General features: G+C 40.3%; 1 protein-coding gene across 6 annotated transcripts; it reads left to right on the plus strand.

Annotated features, from left to right (window-relative positions):
• The first annotated feature begins 8,673 nt into the window (after positions 1-8,673).
• LOC132141639 (paired box protein Pax-8-like) lies at positions 8,674-24,520 on the plus strand. 6 transcript variants are annotated; one of them, XM_059551334.1, is made up of 12 exons: positions 8,700-8,812; positions 9,111-9,261; positions 12,820-12,985; positions 13,956-14,153; positions 14,289-14,365; positions 14,452-14,577; positions 15,095-15,264; positions 15,339-15,444; positions 15,728-15,958; positions 16,059-16,160; positions 23,050-23,136; positions 23,934-24,520. In XM_059551334.1, exons 2-12 carry the CDS (start codon positions 9,240-9,242, stop codon positions 23,999-24,001), a joined length of 1,353 nt encoding a protein of 450 aa, XP_059407317.1. In that variant the 5' UTR covers positions 8,700-8,812; positions 9,111-9,239; the 3' UTR covers positions 24,002-24,520. The 6 variants fall into 6 exon arrangements, with proteins under 6 accessions (XP_059407323.1, XP_059407321.1, XP_059407317.1 ...); XM_059551335.1 differs by having other exon boundaries at positions 15,731-15,958; XM_059551336.1 differs by having other exon boundaries at positions 12,844-12,985.
• The last annotated feature ends 324 nt before the right edge of the window (positions 24,521-24,844 follow it).

Genomic DNA, 24,844 nt, shown 5'->3' on the forward strand with positions numbered 1-24,844 from the left:
GTCATGTTTGAATCAAGCTGACATCCAAATGCAAAAGGACACTGAATAATTTTTTTTTTCTGTAAAAAGATGTTTTAGCAGTGAAAAGTAAATCAGCAGAGTAAAAACAGATCTAGATCATTTCACTTTTATCAGTGACAATATAAACCTGAATTGCTTCACATTGCTTTGATGCTGAAAATGTCAATGCACCCAAACTCTTAAACTATTACACATTGATTTCATCTGCATGCTGTCGTTCTCAGCTGAACTCTGCATGTGGACAGTGATGTTTCTCTAGCGATGAAGTCTAAGACGGACTAACTCTTCTGTGCTGATGATTCTGTACCTCCATCATGACCTTTGTAAACTCACCTGGACTCCTCGAACCCTGATGAAGCTCTTAAACACCCCACATGTTCTGCCCTGTGCCGCTCAGTCCTCCTGCTAATGGGCTTTTAATGCCTTCGCATTACTGTGGCACGTACAATGGCCAGCCTGCTGAGGTTTTGTCATGGCTCCTCTAAAACAGTTATTAGACCCCCAATCTTTAGGGACGAGTCACCAATAAAGGAAGGAGTAGGTTTAGGAAACAGGGGGCGATCGGAACAGGGTTTGGGGTCAGAGGTCGCAGGCCAAAGCAGAAATGACAGACAGAGACCAAACAATGCTGAGGGCTGGACCAGCAGACAGAGATGGAGGGAGGTGACGGCGCACAAAACACCAGGAAGACAGGGATGAGCAGAGAACAGAGAGAGCTGAAAACAGATGGTTAAAGAAGGGAAAGAGAGAAGAAAGAATAGCCACAATCAGGAGAGAATCTGTGTCTGCCTAAAATGCATATGGTCCTCCTTAAAGACAAGAGCAGGCTCACAAACAGTGGAATAGACTGATAATTACATACCAATTATTACCATTTTGTAGAACAAAAAAAATGAATGACACAAATTTACGAAAACCTAATGAGATTGGGGCGTTTCCTGTATATGCTTTAAAATCTAATTATTATGATCTATTAAATAAAGTAGAGGTAAGCACAAACTGAAATGTACGAAGCCAAACACCATCACTCGACAGTTAGTTGCTCTTTTATAACCATATTTTTAACCACTGTAAATTACAGAATTTGCAGATGATTGTTTGCAGTCTTTCTCTCGGATGAAAAAAAACGCGTTACAGAGAAGATAATGAAACGAATAATTACTTAAATACCATATGAACACTGTTTAGTTTAAGTTTCAGCATAACTTAACATCAACCAAAAACCCGCAGACATATACTTCGAATTAAGTTTGGGGTGCATAATTTAGCAAACATTTGTAAAACACCACAAAAAGGATTTGTTTAAAAATAAAGTGAAATGAAATTGCCCTAAACCCACGGTGACATTTCTGATGTAATGAGGAAAAGTGGATGACAACAGTCGCATTGTTTGATCGGTTTGGACCTGAAAGAGGCACAACACGAACCTTTGCCCTGATTCACGGAAACACCCGAGCCCTGCACTATATCTCGATCGGAAACTGATTTAGCAGCTTTACAAGGTTTTCAGATACATTTCATAATACATATATAAAAACTAAAAAACAATAATTATTATTATTATTATATCACACAAGTTTCTATTATCCTATTAGTCTTTTAAAATAAAATGCTACACGTTTGTAGGCTTTAGGTTTTATACGAGTAGCCTCCAGGCCTTGGTGCAGGTACACAAGGGTTATTTTAAGAATCTTTTTGCGTTCGTCAGGTTTTCTTGGAGTGTTGATATTTGTCACTGATCAATGTGTGTCACAGAAACTTTCTCCCAGTAAACCATAAACTGACCTTGCGAGCATTTCTTTAACCCTAATCGTACACGATATCTGTCCATTAAAATAAATGCAATAAATCAGCCGTCTAGAAATGAAAAAAAAATGCAGAATGTCTGCCCTTTCAAAATATTTTATTATAGCCTACACTGTAAAAAATTGACTGTAAAATTTACAGTAACTTACTGGCAACTTTGGTTGCCAGTAAGATTGTAAAATTTCCAAGATTACTGTAAATCATTAACTACAATTGTACTGTAAAATTTACAGTAACTTACTGGCAACTTTGGTTGCCAGTAATACTGTAAAATTTCCAAGAGTACTGTAAATCATTAACTACAATTGTACTGTAAAAAACAGCACACTGCCTTATATATGCTGTAGATTTTTTACAGCTGTAACTAAAATTAAAGTCAAAATGTTTATGAATGCAAGTGAAATTACAAGAGCAACAATGAACTTACATGTACTGCTATACATTTTACAGTAAATTAGAGCATTTGATGTGGAATTCAATTCACTATTTGTTTGCTGTAAGTTAAAGCATTTTTGTCAAATAAAACTCACAATAACAGGTTCATTAACAAAAAATTTATTGTAATGGCTATTTAACATAACCAGATTCCAAAATGTAGTTAGTGAAACAATAATAATAAAAAAGGAGATTGCACATTAAATGCAAGGCTTTAGCCTTTATTTATATAACAAATTTATTTTAATTAAAAGATAGTTCACCCAAATAGCAAAATTATGTCATTAATAACTCACCCTCATGTCGTTCCAAACCAGTAAGACCTCCATTTATCTTCAGAACACAGTTTTAGATATTTTAGATTTAGTCTGAGAGCTCTCAGTCCCTCCATTGAAGCTGTGTGTACGGTATACTGTCCATGTCCAGAAAGGTGAGAAAAACATCATCAAATTAGTCCATGTGACATCAGAGGGTCAGTTAGAATTTGTTGAAGCATCGAAAATACATTTTGGTCCAAAAATAGCAAAAACTACGACTTTATTCATCATTGTCTTCTCTTCCGTGTCTGTTGTGAGAGAGTTCAAAACACAGCAGTTTGTCATATCCGGTTTGCGAACGAATAACTGTAGATCCATCACTGAGTACACTGACTGAACTGCTGTGAAGAGAGAACTGAAGATGAACTCCGAGCCGAGCCAGATAACGAACAAAAGATTGACTCGTTCTCGAGTCAAGAACTGGTTGCATCGGTTTTCGGATCACCAGTAGTTCTTTCGGACAGTTTGATTCAATAAACCAGTTAAAAAAACTCCCACCGGTTCTTTTGCGCTCGACCTAATGACTTCATTTGCGATGATTGCCCTTGATTTGGTTTGATTAAACCTTTGGTTTACCGCGCTCATAACACTAGCACCGAATCAGTTCAGAATCAATCACCAAAAGAATCAGTTCGGTTCAGGCGCTCTGTGTGTCAGTCTGCTTCACACTGAATCACACATGCGCAAAATCATCAGCTCCTCGGTTCTCAAATCGGACGCGTCTGACAGAAACGGTTCTTTACTCGTGAACGAGTCAGTCTGTTGTTCGTTATCTGGCTCGGCTCGGTGTTCATCTTCAGTTCTCTCTTCACAGCAGTTCAGTCAGTGTACTGTTTGAGTAAATGAATTACTCCGGGATATTGGTTTGTTTGAACTCAGAGGGAGTGTCAGCCACATTAAACAAGTTAACAGCTTAAGTCATTTGTGGATTAATGTGTATTAGAGATGCGAACCGTTTAAAACGTTTCAGTTCGATTTGGTGAACTGAATGATTTGTTCGTGAACCGGATATCCAGCTGCTTTGTTTTGAACTCTCTCACAACAGAAACTGAAGATAAGACAATGCTGAATAAAGTCGTAGTTTTTGCTATTTTTGAACCGAAATGTATTTTCGATGCTTCAACAAATTCTAACTGACCCTCTGATGTCACATGGACTACTTTGAGGATGTTTTTCTTACCTTTCTGGACATGGACAGTATACCGTACACACAGCTTCAATGGAGGGACTGAGAGCTCTCTGACTAAATCTAAAATATCTTAAACTGTGTTTTAAAGAAAAACGGAGGTCTTACGGGTTTGAAACAACATGAGGGTAAGTTATTAATGACATAATTTTGCTATTTGGGTGAACTATCCCTTTAACATAACCCGATTCAAAAATGTATTTGGAGAAACAATGAAAAAAAAAAAAAAAAAAAGGATATTGCACATTAATTTTAAGGCTTTAGCCTTGGAAAAAACAGCAAAACTTTAACAGAGAACAGCAGCACTTTAATATTAACTATGCAGTGCACACATTGCTAAAGTGATTGTTCTCAAGTCATAAACTAAAGAAATGGTCTGAACTGTGCCTACCTTAAAGGCAAGAATACTGTATGAACTTGGAAATCAGGTCAGTCTCTGGTATCAATTCTATTGGAATACTTTAAATGACAAGCCATTCAAAGTCCATTAGTTTACACAACAGTATGCATACATGTGGGTTCATTCCATGCATTTTCTTGTCTCGCTTTCCAGCAGTAACTTTTGATCCAGTTTCCAGGTTGATGCCCACAAGTCCTCTGTGGGAAAAAACACACACACACACACACACACACACACACACACACACACACACACACACACACACACACCATCTAATTATCAAAAACATTATAAACTTAAAAATAAAATACAAAATTACTCTGACAATTCAAATTACATTTAATTTCAATAAAGAGTTAGGGTCATTTAATTTTATAGAAATTAATGTAAAAACATTTTGCGTTCCATGTTTACAATAAACAAAATGTATAGATTATATTATAATACAGATTTAAAATAGCATCTTTCATTGTTATTTTAGTCATTATAATAATTTTTTATTTTCTATATGGTTTTTGCATTGTTTGTAGCATTTGAATTATTTGCATATTTATAATAGATCATTTGCTACAGTTGTGCTATACGTAACTGCTATACTCTTGGCATTCTACTCTTGCTAATTGAATCCAGGTGATTATTCTTAAATAGTCTACAACACAAAAGAGTGAATGTTTGCTGGAATGGAAGTACTGAAAAAAAGCAACTTTAAGCATCTGCTTGTGCTTGTCAAGTTTTTAATCCAGATGCACCTTGCACTTTTTAGTAACATGCCGTGAATAAAATAATTCTCTATTCAGTATGTGGTTAGCAATTTTTTGTTGTTCATTTGAAAACTTTTCCATAAAAAAAATCTAATTTAGATAAGCTATCCTAAATTGAAAACCTAAAAAAAAAAAAAGTTCAAGTAACAAATACTAAGTAAGATTATATGCTCTGAAATACCTCTGAATAAATTCCAGCGTGCATGCAGCGTCATCCTGATAAGCAAGATTTAAGTTGTAATAGGTCGCAAACAATGCTGCCAGGCCCTCAACAAATGCCTCTGAAAATGGGCCCAGGACAACTTCCCTCTCGACGGACAACATCTACTTGCTTGGGGTCATGGATTCACCTACAAAAAATAAAATACGAATATGGCAGGGCAGGGCATAGATTAATAAGTGTTGTATAGCTCATGTTAAAGGGATAGTCTGAAAAGAATTAAATGAAGTGAAAATTACCATGATTTACTCATGCTATCCTAGGAGTAAATTACTTTCTTCTTTCAGACAAATAAAATCGGAGTTTCATAAAAAAAATAAAAATAAAAATGTCCTAGCTCTTCTCAGCTTTATTATTGTAGTGAATGACAGGCAAGATTTTGAAAGCCCCAAAAGTGCATCCATCGATCATAAAAGTACTCCACATGGCTCAGGCCTTCTGAAGTGAAGCGATGCATTTATTTAAGAAAAATATCCATGTTTAAAACCATATTAATTAATCCTTTCCTCTGGTAATTCAAGTAAAGCAAGCTTTTCTCTCAGTTTGCTAGAGAAAATATGACTGCCCAATGTCATGGATGTTTTGAAATTCTTCAACAATGCCTTGAATGGTAGACTCAGGCAATAGCAATTTAACTTGCAGTTTCAGATAGAAGAGGGTTACATTTCTTAGAAAAAGCGATTTATCCACAACTTCAGAAAGATTTTGATCTGCAACTTCTAATCTCTCACTCTGAGACACATCTGAAACTGGGGTTTCCATGGTCATAGAAGGATCTATCACAACATTTTATGTGTCCGTGATACATGTGATGCAAATGTAGATCTCACCTTAAATGTCCTGTTGCAACCAAATGGGCACCGGATCTCCAGACCTGACTGAATATGGCTCTTTAAATGAGACAAAAGCTGTGTTAGGGTCCCACACTGAACTTCACAAATGTCTTCATGGCATTTAAATGTTTTATCACACATCTGTACCTGATGCTCTTTAGCAGCAGACTGGTGATGGTAAACACTATTTAACTGCATAAAACCAACACAATCAAGTTAAAAGCTTAAAACGTTTAAAAGCTTACATGTCTACTACCAACAACAATGTAAAATAATTTTATACCGAGCAGTTTTCAAAAATTTTATAGTAAAATAACAGCCAGGCCACACTTTAATGGTGAAGAAAATATAGACAGCTGAGCTAATCGTTAATCTGTGACGACTCATCAAGCAAATTCATCATAAAATTAGACAAATAATATAGATTATCCATTTTGCAACGTGGATGTAAAAGAATTCCATATTGTAGATGTAACACACCTTGACTCGCTTTCATTAGAGATCCTCCTCCTCCGGTAACCGTAGAGCACGAGGTGAGCGCGAAAATTGAGTGCTGGTGATGATGACGCAAGCACGTGGAAAGTCCCAGCTTCTTCTTTTTTGGTGTTTATTGGCGGTTGGCAACCTAGCTTATTGGTGCATTATCGCCACCAACTGGAATGGAATATGGCTCAAGTTGTTTGCTTTTATAATTTATACAAATTTAAATAAACATAAAAACCAAACAATGGAAAGTCCCAACTCCCAAGATGTCCACTGAAGATGACGAAAACTTCTTCAACTGTTTTTTTCTTTTTCTTAAAAAAGCATTTACTGCAGAAGTCATAGGAACATGCAATAACAGTGATCTACCTTAAAAAAAAACACACAGTATATTATTGGACCTCTAAAATTCACAGCAATTATGTATGCTCCTACATGGCAAAATACAGTAATGCTGTAAAATTAAAAACACAGTAGACTATTGTAAATATTTACTGTAAAAACTACAGCAATTTTTAACAGTGTATTCTATCTGTGACATAATGAAACAATAGTTCGAGGATGAAAGGGGAATATTGTTACACTGTAATGCAATATATTTGGTCTCTGTCTAAGACTCAGAATTAACGTGAATTGTTCAACTGTAACTGCTCTTTATTGAACAGACCAGGCTTGATCTGGACACCACGGATCGGTGTAGGATTTGTTTTCGTCGCAACATAATTGTTAACTCTTTCAAATGGATGTGCCACCCAACATAAAGCCGTATATTAACAATCTCTTCATGCTGCAAACACAACAGGACACATGAAAATCACTTCAGAGGATCGTGTTTTTCTTTGTTTGGCTTCGAATCATTTATCATAAGCGGTTACTCCATTAAAGAAATAACTAACTACTTTTAGGCGTTTAATGGATCATTAATTCAGTACTAACAACTCTTACATTTAAAAAGCAGATAACTATCGCTCATGGCTTTACTCCCTTTTTAAACTTTCTGTAACCTCTGTTTCTGTCTCTTTCTCCCGTTCTCTGCCCTCTCCTCAGGCGTTTGTTCTCCATTCGCTCTTTTTGCACTTAAGAAATTAATGTTCTGCTTCCATTTACTGTGATTCTCTTAACTCTGTATTTATCGGACATCACCCGTAGGCTGCTTTGTTCTGCACTCGCTGTTTTACACTGAACACTGGGCTAATGAATGAAATGAAAGATAAGAATGGAGTGCGTTTGACCCGTCTAACTTTTCTTTTCAGCCGTTTAATGTGGTTTAATTACCTGCTAGCAAAATCGTACCACAGCAATGTAAAGCATCCAACGAAGCACAAAACATCGTATTAACACTCGTCCACGTTTAGCTCTTCTTCATTCATGTTTGGTGTTAAAATGTGCCAATAAACTATTCTGCACTGCCACGCGCCATATGGCAAAGGCTAATCAACGGGGTGTCATAAATGAGTAATTCTGGTTGTTCTGCTGGTTTTAAAGTTGTGAGAACAACATAAACCGTGTGAAGATGTAGTTGCCCTGCTGAGAGTTGGTGTATTCACGAGCAGCCGCTCTCAAGTGTCAAAACATCCCAATAAACCAGCGAAAAGACCAATTTCATGCAGAACTAAAGACTTAACTGCAATTAAGCGATTAGAGAGTACTACCTTAACATTATAATTACTATCAGTAATAATAATGTACAATACTAATATACAATAATAATAATGTACAATACTAATATACAAGAATAATAATAGGCCTAATAGGCTAATCATAATAGCAACAACAAATATAATAAATTGATAGAGTCCAGTAATTATTATTTGTCGCCAGCTCTGTCAGGAGAGAGCTGAGGTAAACCACTGTAAAGTGCTGGGATCCATCAAGTGAAGGATCAGGTATTTGTCATGACATAATAACAGATTACAGCGAATCATGAGTCCAATAGTGTGTGAAAGATGCCCCGGGAGGCGCGTCGCTTCTAATCACTGAGGGGGTGAACGAAAACAAACCCGATCCTCGACAAATATTTCCGTAAACGTTGACGTATATCACTCGGTGTTTTGTTGTTTTCTGGAAGCGCTTGATCCCTCAGAATCACCCATCCGTGCCCTTCGGTCTGGGCCACACCCAGATGCACGCGTCACGCTGCAGGCCCCGCCCCTCAACCCTCCGCTTCCAATGATCGACGCGCGTCGCAATAAAACCTCCGCCGGCCGCCAGCCGCTCTTGCCGCTCCGTTATAACGGAGAAACTCTAATCCATCCCAGCGAGCAGACGAACAGAAAATGTGCCGTCATAACTGACTCTGTGGCGTTGGATAAAAGCCGTCGGATATTGTCAAGCGTTTCTTCTGCAAAAGGTAAAACATGCCTAACATGCACTGAATATAGTTTTGCGCATGGATTCGATGGGGTCGGCTGCTAATAACTTATTGATAACTGCAGGTTTCTCAGCCAACAACTTCTGTGTGAGCACAGGCCTGTAACACGATCTCTGAGTAATTCATTAAAACAAGGAGCTTGTCGGTAATAACTCATCGACTAAACAGAGTGCTTAATAATCGAGGCTGTCTGATGCAAATAGTCGTAAAGAAATATTAAATAATTAATATAACAATAGCCGTAATTGTCAGGTTCACCATAAATGTCCTTTTGCAGGGAATAAAACTATCCACGCAGGAATATTTTCACGCAAGACCTCATGGACTAAAACACACAGCAAATTAAGTGAGAGTGGATACTTGGACATATAACCAGGACATCAAGAGACCAAGACTTCTCTGAGAAATGTCCAACACAACTGGGCGAGGTAAAAACAATAAACGAGTCATTTTGAAATCTATAACGGAATCTGTAGAAATGTCTAAGAAATGAATAGCAAATGTCGCAATAACGGCATGCATTAATTTAGGCAGAATATTTCACCACATACAGGCAACGTTATCTTCAGCATAGTTACAATTCAAGAATCTTCTCAGCGAATATCAGACAAACCTTCCATTTAGTTTTATTCGTTTATTTTACAAATAGCTACTGCTAATTTCCTATTAATCGCAAGAGAAATATATATATATTATTATATATATATAAATATATTATTATTATATAGGCCTATAATAGATTTATTCTCCTGTCATCAAGGAACATGTGTGTGTAAGCGAGGAATACTTGCTGATATATACCATGACAAAATGAGACTCTCTCACATTCATAACAAATCCGACTGGGTGAAATCTGAAATGCTGGAGTGCAGAGGAAGGGGCAGAAATCTTGAGTTGAGTTGGACATGAAGTCTTTGCTCGCACAGATATTGACTTTTCCTTTAGAGGTCAATGGTTTACATCAGTTTCAGTTCAACAACAAGAGCATAGCAACAGAAGAGGAAACCTGTTCCAGGAACCGCATTTTAACACAAATCTAGGGATTTTTGTCGGGATTTTAGTGATATCCATATTTGGACACTGTTGCTTGATATCGATATGCTCAATTATATATATGACTGAGAATATGTGAACTGATATGTTTCTCCATCGCCGCTCGTATAGTCGTAAATTGGTAAGAAAGAATATATATATATATAGGCCTATATATAAATATACACACATAATTTTGTAGCCTGTAGCCTTTACGAGCGGCGATGTAGAGACATGTCAGTTTGTGATTGGCACCGATATATTCTTATTATTAATAATATGATCATATTATTAATTGTGCATTTTATAAGTTTGCTTTCACGTGCTGTTTTATTGTGTACATTAGCGTATAGTTCTGTTGAGAAGATCTTCGTTTTCACGTTTCAATTTCCATGTTTACTAAATAAAAATTGATGTATATATATATACACACACATATATATATATATATATATATATATATATATATATATATTTTTTTTTTTTTTTTTTCAGTTGATAATTGAAACGATTATTATAGTCCAAATTTGTTGGAGTGTTGTCTCATTTTCTTTACCTCATTGCGTACGGAAATGTACTGTATGCAAAAGATCAAGTGTCTATACTGGCTGAACAAAACAGATTCTAACATTTACAATAGCTTATAACAAGTGAAGAGCTCTGTAAATAATTACTTAAAATGTTAGCTAAAATCATTTTATAAGCGATGCGCTGTAGATTTTTGTAGTTCAGGCCGTGATCCAGCACCAGTTTCTTTAAAAAGGCTAGTAATAATTTGAATAAATAATTAATCAATCAACAATACTAGGCTAGAAGGTTTTGCCGCGGGAAAGTGAATGTAAAACGAACATAATTTAGTAAAGCGTTTGGAATCTGTGCGTGGTAACCCTATTTTTCCACATTTTTAAATTGGCATGGTTGTGTTTACATAAAATACGGCCAACGAATTATACACAACACAAACATTTTGGAAACTTGTACCCAGAAGTGAGTTAATGTCATGGGTCCTCATTTGTGAAGGTTTTCTGTTAGCTTAGGTTTTGATTGGTATTAACGGTATATAGGCATTTACTAGTTGTTTATTAAAGAAAAAGAAAAATAATAGAATTAATTAAATCGAATAAAGGTCACCATTTAGATCTCTCTCTCTCTCTCTCTCTCTCTCTCTCTCTCTCTCTCTCTCTCTCTCTCTCTCTCTCTCTCTCTCTCTCTCTCTCTCTCTCTCTCTCTCTCTCTCTCTCTCTCTCTCTCTCTCTCTCTCTCTCTCTCTCTCTCTCTCTCTCTCTCTCTCTCTCTCTCTCTGTGTTCTCCTGGGGTTTCTCTGCTTTAATATCCTGTCGCTTGCAGACTCTTGGAGGGTTTGACACACTCCGCTAACACCGTTAATAGCGTCGTTTGATGTGGAAATGAAAGCTGCAAAAGAGCAAAAGGGGAAGAAGCGGCTGAATGGGTTAAATTAAAAGCGAGGCTCTTGTTAGAGTCGCTGGTGCGGAGCAGCACGAAACACAGCGCCCACACATTTCGGCACAAAAGGGCGCAGGGCGAAAACACGAAGAAGGGACATTGAAATATTATCATCAAATCCCTTATCCAGACACTAAAAAACTAATTACTTGTTACTGAGCAATGGTTTCCTTTATCGTATTTACATTTTTACACGTAAGCCCCTCTCCATTATTTCAGTGCAAAGGATGAGTTTCATTTAAACATCATTCTTTTCCTTTGGTAAACTTTTACATGTTTCATAGTTTTAATGATCTTAGTAGAGTTATTTGTACTCATTTGTCCCGTTTCTGGCTAACACTGGTAATAGCTGAAGGTATTATCAGACAGTTCCTATATTATTACATTTACATTTTACATTTAGTAATTTAGCAGACGCTTTTATCCAAAGTGACTTACAAATGAGGACAGTGGAAGCAATCAAAAACAACGAAAGAGCAATGATTTACAAGTGCTATAACAAGTCTCAGTTAGATTAACACTGTACTCGTATCAAGGGCTTTTAAATAATATAATAAATAAAAAGAAAACAGACAGAATAGAAAAAGAATAGAGCAAGCTAGTGTTAGAGGTCTTATATATATATGTATAATAAATGAAAAGAAAATAGATAGAATACAAAAAGATTGGAAAGGTAGTTTAAGAATACAATTAAAATAGTAAGTGCTAAAGTTATTATTACAATTTCTTCTACATTTTAGCAGAGTTTAATGTCGTAAAATCATGAGGATCATGAGACGCAGATCTGGAAGCTTTTCCAGAAAACTGGCACAGAGCGGTCTAGAGCAGAAGTTGTAGATATGTAGTGGGAAGTCGTGGCCTAGTGGTTAGAGAGTCGAACTTGCAATCGAAAGGTTGTGAGTTCGAGTCCCGGGCCGGCAGGAATTGTGGGTGGGGGGAGTGCATGTACAGTTCTCTCTCCACCTTCAATACCACGACTTAGGTGCCCTTGAGCAAGGCATCGAACCCCCAACTGCTCCCCGGGCGCCGCAGCATAAATGATGAACACTGCTCTGTGTGTGTGTGTGTGTGTGTGTGTGTGTGTGTGTGTGTGTGTTCACTGTGTGTGTGTGCACTTCGGATGGGTTAAATGCAGGGCACGAATCTGAGTATGGGTCACCATACTTGGCTGAATGTCACGTCACTTTCACTACTAGTGAACTGTTATGGAAACAGTGTTTGCTGGGTTTAGAGAAACTGAGAAAACATAAGAAATGCTGAAGACATCGTAGTAGTTGATGTGACTCCTTTTCTGCTGAGCTTGTTGAATCTGGTTTGATTCTCTACACTGTTTAGAATGTATGCAACTTTCAGAAGAGTGTTTATGTGATTCGGTGATTACAAAAAGAAACCTGGATTTCACATTAAACTCACTTGTGCTGACAGAGGTGTTTGTTTGTCTCACACAGCTGGAGTGATGTTTATGTGTGTTCATGTCTTTTCTCCCCCAGGTCATGGGGGTCTTAATCAACTAGGCGGCATGTTTGTGAACGGACGCCCGCTCCCAGAGGTCATCCGACAGAGGATTGTGGACATGGCACACCAGGGAGTGAGACCCTGCGACATCTCTCGCCAGCTGAGGGTCAGCCACGGCTGTGTCAGCAAGATCCTGGGCAGGTAGAGAGTCCAGAGCGGCCCTGCTGGAACACACACACACACACACACACACACACTCCAACACACACACACACTCACACACACTCACACACACACACACACACACACACACACACACACACACACACACACACACACACACACACACACTCCAACACACACACACACACACACACACACACACTCCAACACACAGACACACACACACACACACACACACACACACACACATGCAGGCACGCACGGCCACACACACACTCATACACACACACACACACACACACACACACACACACGCACGAATGCACGGCCACACACACACACACACACACGCCCACGCCCACACACACACTCACACTCACATGCACGCATGCTCTGTACTTTTTCACTTCATCTAAATGGACACACAGCGCACCTCTGTTTGACGCTCAGTAAACTCTGTGTGAAGACCCACGACTCGCCGTCACTTTACTGATCGCGCTGTTTCTCACACATGCAGAGAGAGAGAGATAGAGAGTCTTACCACACTGAAGTTTTAGTTCTAATCACTAAAGTTCTATCATTATATAGTGCTTAGTACCATAATATAATGCTTGACTGACTGATTAAGAAGCTAAGATTTAAGAAGCTGTGCCATTTTACAAAGATAAGCTGATTGGAATCATATATATATACATGTTTGTGTGTGTCTGTGTGTGTGTGTGTGTGTGTGTAAAATAGTATTTTAGTCCAGTGAGTAAACTAAAAATTTGACTAGCCAATGGCGATTATATTGCCAAGGTGTGCGTAGAGGGTTGCACAGTATACAATCTATAAGACAATAGACAGCACTTCACATGACATACACATGCAGATCGAATCTAGCAGAAATGAATGAGGACTAAGTGAGCAGATGGGTGTCAGAAGGAATCAATGAAAGCAGTCAGTGAAACTCACGTGAGTTTTGTTTTAATGGTCATTTCTGTTTCAGGTACTATGAGACGGGAAGCATTAAACCAGGAGTCATCGGGGGCTCCAAGCCGAAAGTGGCGACTCCTAAAGTGGTGGATAAGATAGCGGAGTACAAGCGGCAGAACCCCACCATGTTTGCGTGGGAGATCCGAGACCGGCTGCTGGCCGAGGGCGTTTGTGATGGCGAAACCGTGCCCAGTGTCAGCTCCATCAACAGGTAATGACCCCTGACCTCATACACAGAGCGCCAGTGTGCTGGAAAATCAAAAAATTTGATGCTTCATTTTCTTTGTACACATTTTACCTTACTTCTTGATTAACTCTGCTAACCCACTGTTTACTTCTCTTAAAGGATTATTCGCACAAAAGTTCAACAGCCATTCAACCTTCCTCTGGACAGCAAAGGCCTCAGTCCTGGACACACACTTAGTATGAACATCCACTTACACTTCCCAATAATATCGGATTCAATTCAGTGAAGTAATAAAGTAATAAACTGTCTGTTTGATTGACAGTTCCCAGTTCAACCGTGACTCCTCCAGAATCTCCTCAGTCGGACTCTCTGGGCTCCACCTACTCCATCAGCGGCCTGCTGGGAATCCCACAGACCAGCGCCGAGGGCAAGAGGAGCCTCGATGACAGTGAGTCTCACTCTAATGCACCGCTCCAGACGGCCGACGCTAAACATATCAAAGTTTAACAAATGAACTGTGACATACTGACTGATGCTGCTCCGGTGTTCCTTACTGCTGTTTCCATGAGGTATAATTTTGATTTTAAACATTAAATGAAATCCCAGGTAGCATTAGCAGATGGTTTAGGGAGAATTCATGGCTGTAATTAGAAAAAACAAACGTACTGAAACAGAGTTAGCTGATGTGTGTCTGTGAAAGTGAGAAAGTCTCTGACCGTCACCGGAATGGAATCTGCTGCGGCACATTTTTCAGGTTTTGCAGAAATGTTCAGATGTTGTCAATAAAGAAATAATTTGCTTCTGTTGCTTAGTTGGGGATGGTTCACTGATTGCACAGACAGAATCACGCTTTGTCATTGTCCTCTTGCATTATTGAAACACTACTTTTCTGTTGTAAAGCTGCTTTGACACAATCAGTATAGTATGAAGCGCTATAGAAATAAAGGAGACTTGTGTTTTGGCAGGCGATCAGGAGAGCTGTCGGCACAGCCTGGACTCTCAGGGCAGCGGTGGCAGGCCGCAGAAACAGCTGAGGACCGAACACATTGCAACCCAGCGCCTGGACTGTGGCTTTGAGCAGCACCACTACAGCTCTGAAACATTCAGCCGGACCACGACCGGGAAAACAGAGCAGGTAATGGAGGAAAATCTGTCCCGGACACTGCGCAGACTTCAGCTACTGACTCTCTCTCTCTCTCATTCCTGCAGGCGCTCTATCCTCTCTCACTCATCAATGGCAGTCTGGACGAGGGTAAAGGTGCTTCAGCTCTCAGTCGAAACCTGGCGGCCCATCAGGGATACACAGTGGTTGCAGGTAATAACCATTATAAGCCTTTAGTTCCTCATTTATTCTCATCAGAATGATATTTACAAGAAGAGAGGCACAAAAAGACACTTCCAGAGTGCCGTGTCCAATGACATTTAGCATGCCGCTCTGTCCAGTATTCCCTGAATTCATTACTCATTTGATTGTTATATTGACCATTATTGTCATCATTTTTGCGTATGTGTGATTATTGTAATCCATTCTGCTGCACAGCAATTGACATTCATGCATAAACTTTTCCACTTGTCTGTCAACCGTTGCTCCGCCCCAGAAGCTCTACAGCCCCTCCCACTCTGTCTGAAACAGGAAATGTCACCCGAGGTGAACTGCTCAAGCCCCTCCCCCAACATCATCTCTAATGCGGCTTTCCTGGAGCTCACCTCATCATCAGCACCCATCTCTAACAGCTGCAGCAATGCCACTCATTTATCTCATGGCTTCAACTCATTTTCCCATCATGCCCCAGTGCACGGGCAGTTCGGCAGCCCGCCGCTCATCGCAGGTAAAGCTTCACGTCTCGCTCATGCATCCCTCATCGCAGTGGCCCAGCTGTCTATTGTGTTTGGTACTGTGAGACTAACGGATGGGTGAATTGGTTTTAGGCAGAGATGTGGCAAGCTCAATGCTGCCCGGTTATCCTCCACACATTCCCTCGGCCGCACAGACTGGCTTCTCCTCGTCCACCATCACTGGGATGGTAGCAGGTGAGCCAGCTTTATGAATTCCCATGTGCTGTTTGTTAGGGTCACTATTTTTCTAAACAACACAATTATTCAAGCAACATTTTCTGTTCTGATGCGGATGGGTTATGGCTCAGGTCTAAGTCTTTGGTCTGGATGAGGCATAACATGAGGTCCTGTGCTCAAAAACTATATTGACATCTAATGATATAATCCTTAAATTAAATATCTAATTAGGGGAAGGAGTTAATTAAAGTGACACTGGCTGTCCAGAGAAAATTTTGCACTTGTAATCTCTTTATTTTTAATATGGTGGATGTGTCTGAACCACCAAACTTGAACAATTTCATTCTTAGAGTTCAAAATTCACAGTGAATTGTGGTGAAATACAGCAGATGTGTTCAATTCAGACAATATTCAAATTACAATGTACAGTCGTGGCCAAAAGTTTTGAGAGTTTTCAGTTGTTTCTGTGATGTACTGAAATATAATTACAAGCACTTCATACGTTTCAAAGGCTTTTATCGACAATTACATGACATTTATGCAAAGAGTCAGTATTTGCAGTGTTGGCCCTTCTTTTTCAGGACCTCTGCAATTCGACTGGGCATGCTCTCAATCAACTTCTGGGCCAAATCCTGACTGATAGCAACCCATTCTTTCATAATCACTTCTTGGAGTTTGTCAGAATTAGTGGGTTTTTGTTTGTCCACCCGCCTCTTGAGGATTGACCACAAGTTCTCAATGGGATTAAGATCTGGGGAGTTTCCAGGCCATGGACCCAAAATTTCAACATTCTGGTCCCCGAGCCACTTAGTTATCACTTTTGCCTTATGGCACGGTGCTCCATCGTGCTGGAAAATGCATTGTTCTTCACCAAACTGTTGTTGGATTGTTGGAAGAAGTTGCTGTTGGAGGGTGTTTTGGTTCCATTCTTTATTCATGGCTGTGTTTTTGGGCAGAATTGTGAGTGAGCCCACTCCCTTGGATGAGAAGCAACCCCACACATGAATGGTGTCAGGATGCTTTACTGTTGGCAGAACAATGATTTCAAGCATCACCCTCCTTTTAACATGTCAAGTCTGCCATTCTAACCCAATCAGCCTGACATAATGATCTCCAGCCTTGTGCTCGTCAACATTCTCACCTGAGTTAAATTCAAGTTAATTTTCATGGCAAAGAAGGACTATGCAATTCATCTGATCACTCTTCATAACATTCTGGAGTATATGCAAATTGCTATTATAAAGACTTAAGCAGCAACTTTTCCAATTTCCAATATTTATAATATTTATATTTCCAATACTGTATGTCTGTGAAGTGAATTTCATGCACAAAAACACAGGCCTACAGTCTAATGGAGGCATGGGCAGTGACCTCCTAGCAACCAACCAGAACTGCCTAGCAACTGCACAACAAATCCACAGCAATAAAGGCACTGATAGCGATTCCTAGTTATTAAAATAATCATATGTCTTCCTTTCTGCATTGCATCGCTACTCGAGATTAGACTTTTATTCGCCACTGTACACTGTGAATCTGGCTCTGATGACAAATGTCTTGTGATGTGATTCAGCATTCGCATTAACACAGTTTCTCTGAAAACAGTCAAATGTGAGGAGCGCACAGAGCCCGTGAGAGTGCCGGGAGGCTGGTTAGAGATTAACAGAGGGACGGGTGGGTTAATTAGTAGCCGGTTAACTGTGGTAGAGCAGGTCTGGGAGATTTCTCACCCAACTGCCAGGGCAACAAAAGACGGATCATGAGCATCGGCCCCACAGAGACAGAGAGAAAGACTAGCCCTGTGAATGAATGCACACTCTATATGGAAAGCGTATACAGAGAGCATATCCATTAATGAGCAAAGGGCAGGAGGAGATGCAGCAGAGCTCGAGGGAGCTGGGGTGCGTTCTCCGATAACGTTGTCTCTTAGCGCGCTACGAATACTCAAAAGGTACACCTTAACTACAGGTATACCTTTGCTACGTGTGTTCTCCGAACTATACCTTTGGATGTTGCTTAAGGTAAACCTTCTTAAGTTCGACCTTAGCAGTTGCTGTCCATGGTGGAGGTGCTGAATAGGTTGATATCGACGCCTCGATGATCGATTGTGCGCTCTTTCCTTCACAGTGGTATAGGTAAAGTATTGAGAAAACAATATTCTTTATAAAGAAGCATTTTAGAAATAGTACAAACTGCATTTATCGGGGCTTATTGAAATAAGTACATGCAGAAATAAATACGAGTATGTGTTTATAATTTAGCAAGTGTACAATCCCAAACCCTCACGGCCATAAGTGTGTTAATGTTCTCCACAACGTATGCTGATTATCCACCAGCCGTATCACATTATTGGCGCAAATCGCTCATTTGTGTAATTGGATGATTTCCTCAATAAAAGCGCAAGCATGAGAGACATACCGACATTCACTATGTGGGGGAAAAAAGTCTGCAAAAAGAGATCGCCCAGCCACACTGAGGTCTTACTCAGCCCATATCCATCCCCAACAACCTCCAGAAAACTCCACCACGGCATAAAAACGAAGAGCCGCCAGCAGCTGAATTTCGGGGCTGAGGGGGTAGCTCCGTCGAGCTCCGTGCTGTTTCTCTTATAAAGTAGTTGACAAACTCTAACTGGCTCCGCGGACGCCGCCGTCTTTGATTTAAAACAAGTACTCGCTGTCTCGCTGCCATAGCTATAAAGTTTGTGTAAACTCATCTTTCTTTATATAGACTCCTAAGCCTTTTCTGTCAAATGGTTCGCCAGCTGATGTGCCTTAGGATAGTAATTAAAAAAGCTAACAACCATTAGTGTATGGAAACTTTATTAATGAAAACACTTCCATACACTGGGTGTAGGCTATAACAACTTAAGTATTTTATGTGTATAATTTTAAAGTAAAGTAAAAATGTAATTTTAATACTAAATCAGATTTTATATTAAATGTTCATATAAAATTTTCTATGTGTAATTAAACTGCGATGTAAAAAATCTTTTTGCGTAGTGGTGGCCACTAGCGGTATGAACCGTCAGCAGCGATAAGGTATAGCTAAGAGAATCAGAATCAGAATCAGAATCAGAAAGAGCTTTATTGCCAAGTATGCTTGCGCATACAAGGAATTTGTTTTAGTGACATAAGCTTCCAGTAAACAGAGACAACAACACACAGACAAAAAAAAAAAAAAAACACTTTACAGGAGATTAACAAATTGGCAAATAAATAAGTGTATAAACAATTGTGCTATAAATGATAATGGAATAGGATTGAGTGAGATGCAGGAATGTTCTAGGATGGAGGGGTAACAAATAAATAAGGATATTGCACATTTTTGCATAAGCATACGTTTAAGTGGGAAACATTTAACTGTTCATGAGGTAGATTGCCTGGGGGAAGAAACTATTCTTGTGCCTTGCTGTTCTTGTATTTGCGGCTCTGAGGCGCCGGCCAGATGGCAAAAGTTCAAAGATGGGGTGACTTGGATGTGAGGGATCCAGAGTGATTTTCTGAGTCCTTTTCCTCACTCTGGATGTGTACAGTTCTTGGAGGGTGGGCAGGGGAGCACCAATAATCCTTTCAGCAGTCCGAACAGTTCTCTGTAGTCTTCTGATATCTGATTTTGTAGCTGAACCAAACCAGACAGTAATTGAAGTACACAGGACTGACTCAATGACGGCTGAGTAGAACTGTTTCAGCAGCTCCTGTGGCAGGTTAAACTTCCTCAGCTGGCGAAGGAAGTACAACCTTTGTTGGGCTTTTTTCACAATGGAGTCAATGTGATTGTCCCACTTCAGGTCCTGAGAGATGGTGGTTCCCAGGAATCTGAATGACTCCACTGCAGCCACAGTGCTGTTCATGATGGTGAGTGGGGAAAGTGCAGGGGGGTTTCTCCTAAAGTCCACAGTCATCTCCACTGTTTTGAGCGTGTTCAGCTCCAGGTTGTTGAGACTGCACCAGACAGCCAGCTGCTCAACCTCCTGTCTGTAAGCAGACTCGTCACCGTCCTGGATGAGGCCGATGACTGTAGTGTCGTCTGCAAACTTCAGGAGCTTGACAGAGGGGTCTTTAGAGGTGCAGTCGTTGGTGTACAGGGAGAAGAGCAGAGGGGAGAGAACACATCCCTGAGGGGCACCAGTGTTGGTGGAGCAGCTGTTTGACATGAATTTCCCCAGTCTCACTAACTGTTGCCTATCTGTCAGAAAGCTGGTGATCCACTGACAGATAGAGCTAGGAACAGAGAGCTGGGTCAGTTTGGTTTGGAGGGTTGTTGGGATGATGGTGTTGAAAGCCGAACTAAAGTCCACAAACAGGATCCTCACATAAGTCCCCAGTTTGTCCAGATGTTGCAGGATGAAGTGCAATGCCATGTTGATTGCATCATCCACGGACCTGTTTGCTCGGTACGCAAACTGCAGGGGGTCCAGTAAGGGTCCAGTGATGTCCTTCAGATAAGCCAGAACCAGTTTTTCAAACGACTTCATGACGACAGACGTTAGAGCCACAGGTCTGTAGTCGTTAAGTCCTGTTATCTTGGGTTTCTTTGGAATGGGGATTATGGTTGAGCGTTTGAAGCAGGAAGGCACTTCACACAACTCCAGAGATCTGTTAAAGATCTGTGAAAAGATGGGGGCCAGCTGGTCAGCACAGATTTTCAGACAGGCTGGTGTAACGCTATCTGGGCCTGGTGCTTTTCTTCTTTTGTTTTTCTTGAAGACCTGGCGCACATCATCTTCACAGATTTGAAGAGCAGGAGGTATGGAGAGGGGGATTGCAGGAGGTGTTAATGGTTGTGTAGGGAGATGGTCAGAGTGGGTGTTGGGGGTTTCAAATCTACAATAAAACTCATTCAGGTCGTTAGCAAGTCGTTGATTAGCCTCAGTGCAAGGGGATGGTGTCTTGTAGCTTGTGATGGCTCTCAGTCCTCTCCAAACTGAAGTAGAGTCGTTGGAAGTAAACTGGTCTTCCAACTTTTTAGCATAGGTCTTTTTAGCCGCTCTAATCTCTTTGTTCAGTGTGTTCCTGGCCTGATTGTACAAGACCCTGTCCCCATTTCTGTAGGCATCCTCTTTGGCCTGACGAAGGTGTCTGAGTTTTACTGTAAACCATGGCTTATCATTGTTGAATGTTAAATAAGTCCTGGTAGGAATGCATATATCCTCACAGAAACTAATATAGGATGTTACAGTCTCTGTGAGTTCGTCCAGATCGGTGGTAGCAGCTTCAAAAACGCTCCAGTCTGTGATGTCAAAACAAGATTGTAAATCCTGCTCTGTTTCGCTGGTCCATCTCTTCACAGTTTTGACTACAGGTTTAGCAGATTTAAGTTTCTGCCTGTATGTCGGTATAAGATGAACCAGACAGTGATCAGAACGTCCCAAAGCTACTCGTGGAACAGAGTGATATGCATCCTTTATTGTGGTGTAACAGTGATCCAGTATATTACTGTCTCTGGTGGGACAGGTAACATGCTGTCTGTATTTTGGCAATTCATGGGAGAGATTGGCTTTATTAAAGTCCCCAAGAATGATTAAAACAGAGTCCGGGTGTTGTTGTTCTGTGTCTGTGATCTGATCAGCGAGTTGCTGTAAAGCTGAGCTCACATGCGCTTGAGGTGGAATGTAAACACTAACCAGAATGAGCGAGTGAATCTCCCGCGGCGAATAGAACGGCTTGCAGTTGATAAACTGCGTTTCTAGATCAGGACAGCACATCTTCTTTAACACAGTTACATCTGTACACCACCGTTCATTGATGTAAAAGCATGTCCCGCCGCCGCGCAATTTCCCCGTTGATTCTGCGTCGCGATCCGCTCTAAACAGCTGAAAGCCCGGCAGATGGAGTGCGCTGTCCGGTATGGCGTCATTCAGCCAGGTTTCCGTGAAACACAGAGCAGCAGAGTGAGAGAAATCCTTATTTGTCCGAGAGAGCAGAAGGAGTTCGTCCGTTTTGTTGGGTAGAGAGCGGAGATTTGCGAGATGGATGCTAGGCAACGGCGTTCGAAATCCGCGCTTCCTGAGTCTGACGAGCGCTCCCGCTCGCTTTCCCCGTCTGCGCGTCCTGAAGCGCTTGATCAGCGCCGCTGCTCCTCCGATAACAATGTTCAGTAAAACGTCTGTATAATAGAAATCCGGAAAAATATCATGTGGTGTGTTCTGCCGAATGTTCAGCAGTTCATCCCTGGTGAAACTGATCGTGTTTGTTAAACAAAAAACAGGAAAAACGAACAAAAACAGTACAAACACTGGAGAGCCAAGCACTGAAGCAGCCATGTGCGGCGCCATCTTGGATTGGATATCGCTCCAGACCAACCTTACGAACGTATGACTTGCAGAAGGTATACTTAACTAAGAAGGTTTCGGAAACCACGTATTAACGATAAGGTACTTCTTAAGGTACAACTTAAGAACGACGTAGCGTTAAGGTAGTTTCGGAGAACGCACCCCTGCTCAGACTCCAAAGCACTTTTCTTTTATCATATGAAGTCTGTCCTGCCAAGCACGAAATGAGAGGGTGTGATTTATTATTTTTCTGGTGGGCTTGCTGAGAGGAAGCGTTCATACACAATTACTCACTGAATCCGGCTCCCATAATTACCAATTAGATATTGGAATGTTAAAAAAAGAATGTCAGAGGGAGGCGGCAAGAGCATGAAAGGCAAAAGGAGGAAATGAGGGATGGAGGGGCGCTAAAGCAGTCAGACTGTATGCAGCAGTGAGTCCACCTGCCCGGCCCGTCCTGGCCTGCCGGATTAATGCTTTACAAGAACCTCTCACCGCGAGTGAACGATGATCTCGAGCTTGAGCCACCTCACGCAGGACGACAGAGTCTGAGTCTGCCGTCAGGAGGTCAACGGTGTGCTTGTTGTTGCCGTTGCCTTGTTTATGTGTTTCTAACGGATGCGTGTTCATCTGCAGGTCCAGAATACACGGGCCAGTCCTACAGCCACGCGCCCTACACGTCTTACAGCGACGCCTGGAGATTCACCAACTCCAGCATATTAGGTACGTCTAGCAGTGTCTCTCTGAGCACTTTCACTTCTCTCTGTTTGGCTAACATGGGCATCCACACGTGGTTATGGCTGTCCAGTGGAGGGTTTTCACTTTTTGCATGTGAGGAAAAAAAACACATACATAAACACAAATAGGAGCACCTTGCCCTTCAACTATTGCATAAAGTTTCAGTCACATGTCTTCTGAGGTGGGTTTACCTTCTGCTAGTAACTGTCTTCAGGCTATTGAGCATTTCTGTGAAAGGAAATAATCCCAAAGACACAAGACGTCATCAGCCCTCCAGCTTCTGATTTAATTAGAATTGGAAGTGCAGGCTAACTGAAGCTACAATACAAAATAATATATGATCCTGGAGCATTAAAATTGGTCATAAGGTTTAGTTTTGTGAAAAAATGGATTTACATGAAGCTGAATAAATAATCTGTTTTTTAAGAGGACAATATTTGTCAGAGATACGATTTGATAATCTGGAGTCTGAGGCTGCAAAAAAGCTATATATTTAGAAAATTGCCTTTAAAGTTGTCCAAATTAAGATCTTAACAATGCATATTACTAATCAAACATTTTTGGGTATATTTATTCTAAGAAATGTACTGAATATCGTCATGGAACATGATCTTTACTTAATATCCTGTTGATTTTTTGCATGCAAGAAAAAAGTGATAATTTTGACCCATTCAATGTATTTTTGTCTATTTCTACAAATAAACCTGTGCTACTGATGACTTCTTCTGTGCTGCAGGGACACATAACAAACGTCTACTCACGGACTCTCTCGCCCCCTGCAGGTTCTCCGTATTACTACAGTTCCTCCCGCGCGCCGCCGCCCTCCGCCGCCGCTTACGATCATCTCTAGCGCCGGAGAACCGGAGAACTTTCTCTTTCTACTGTGGAGCGTCCAGTGAAAGACACGAGGAGTAAAGAAAAACGAAAACATATTGACGGACGATACCTTTTATTGCCTGTAAAGCTATTTATGTCCTTTGTTCAAGGCCTTTTGCAGCCACACGTTTACATCTTTATATTGTACAGAAACACTCGGACGTTGTTTTTAACAGCTGGAACTTCTGAACTGTAGCTACACGATTTACAAATACTACCAAACTGACAACTATATCCACAAAACTGAACAAATAAACTATAGAAATCAAAAGGTTATAAAGGATTCTATGAGAAACATTGCTGTTCCATTGAGATGGTCATTTTGTTGACGTGACATTTAATTGAGTTTGCATTCGATCTGAATCAAATAATCTCTGATGGGCGCTTCATCTCTATTCTTACAGCAGATATAAATAATGTTGTCTATGACAAGCGGACTTTTCATCTTCATTGTGCCGCATTTCACCATCGTCTAACAAATCAAAAACATCATATTCAGAAACAGCATATTCAGTCCCAACCAATACAGAAGTTTGATGTTTTGAGGAAATGTGTAGCCTAAATAATGTAGAGAGGGAAAACCCCTATTAAAATAAAATTCATTTATATTCTAGCCTTGCTTATTAGGGCTGAACCGTGTGGGGAATCATTCGTTTTAAAATGTTTATATTCTCGCTTCTATTTTTTCCATTTTATTTCTTTAATTAAACGAGTTTTGAGTTTCAGAGATTACGTTTTATTGTACTGTTGATTATATTATTCAAATGTAAATTAATAATTTCTACAGAATTATTTTTTTTATTAAATAAAGCATGAC

This window comes from Carassius carassius, chromosome 5, assembly GCF_963082965.1.
Source record: "Carassius carassius chromosome 5, fCarCar2.1, whole genome shotgun sequence".
Taxonomy (NCBI): domain Eukaryota; kingdom Metazoa; phylum Chordata; class Actinopteri; order Cypriniformes; family Cyprinidae; genus Carassius; species Carassius carassius.

Coding starts and splice junctions, on each gene's coding strand:
- LOC132141639 (XM_059551334.1), top strand. CDS start 9,240: ATGTCCAACACAACTGGGCGAG. Junction 14,366..14,451: donor CAGTCCTGGACACACACTTA/GTATGAACATCC, acceptor TTTGATTGACAG/TTCCCAGTTCAACCGTGACT. Junction 15,959..16,058: donor CAGCCCGCCGCTCATCGCAG/GTAAAGCTTCAC, acceptor AATTGGTTTTAG/GCAGAGATGTGGCAAGCTCA.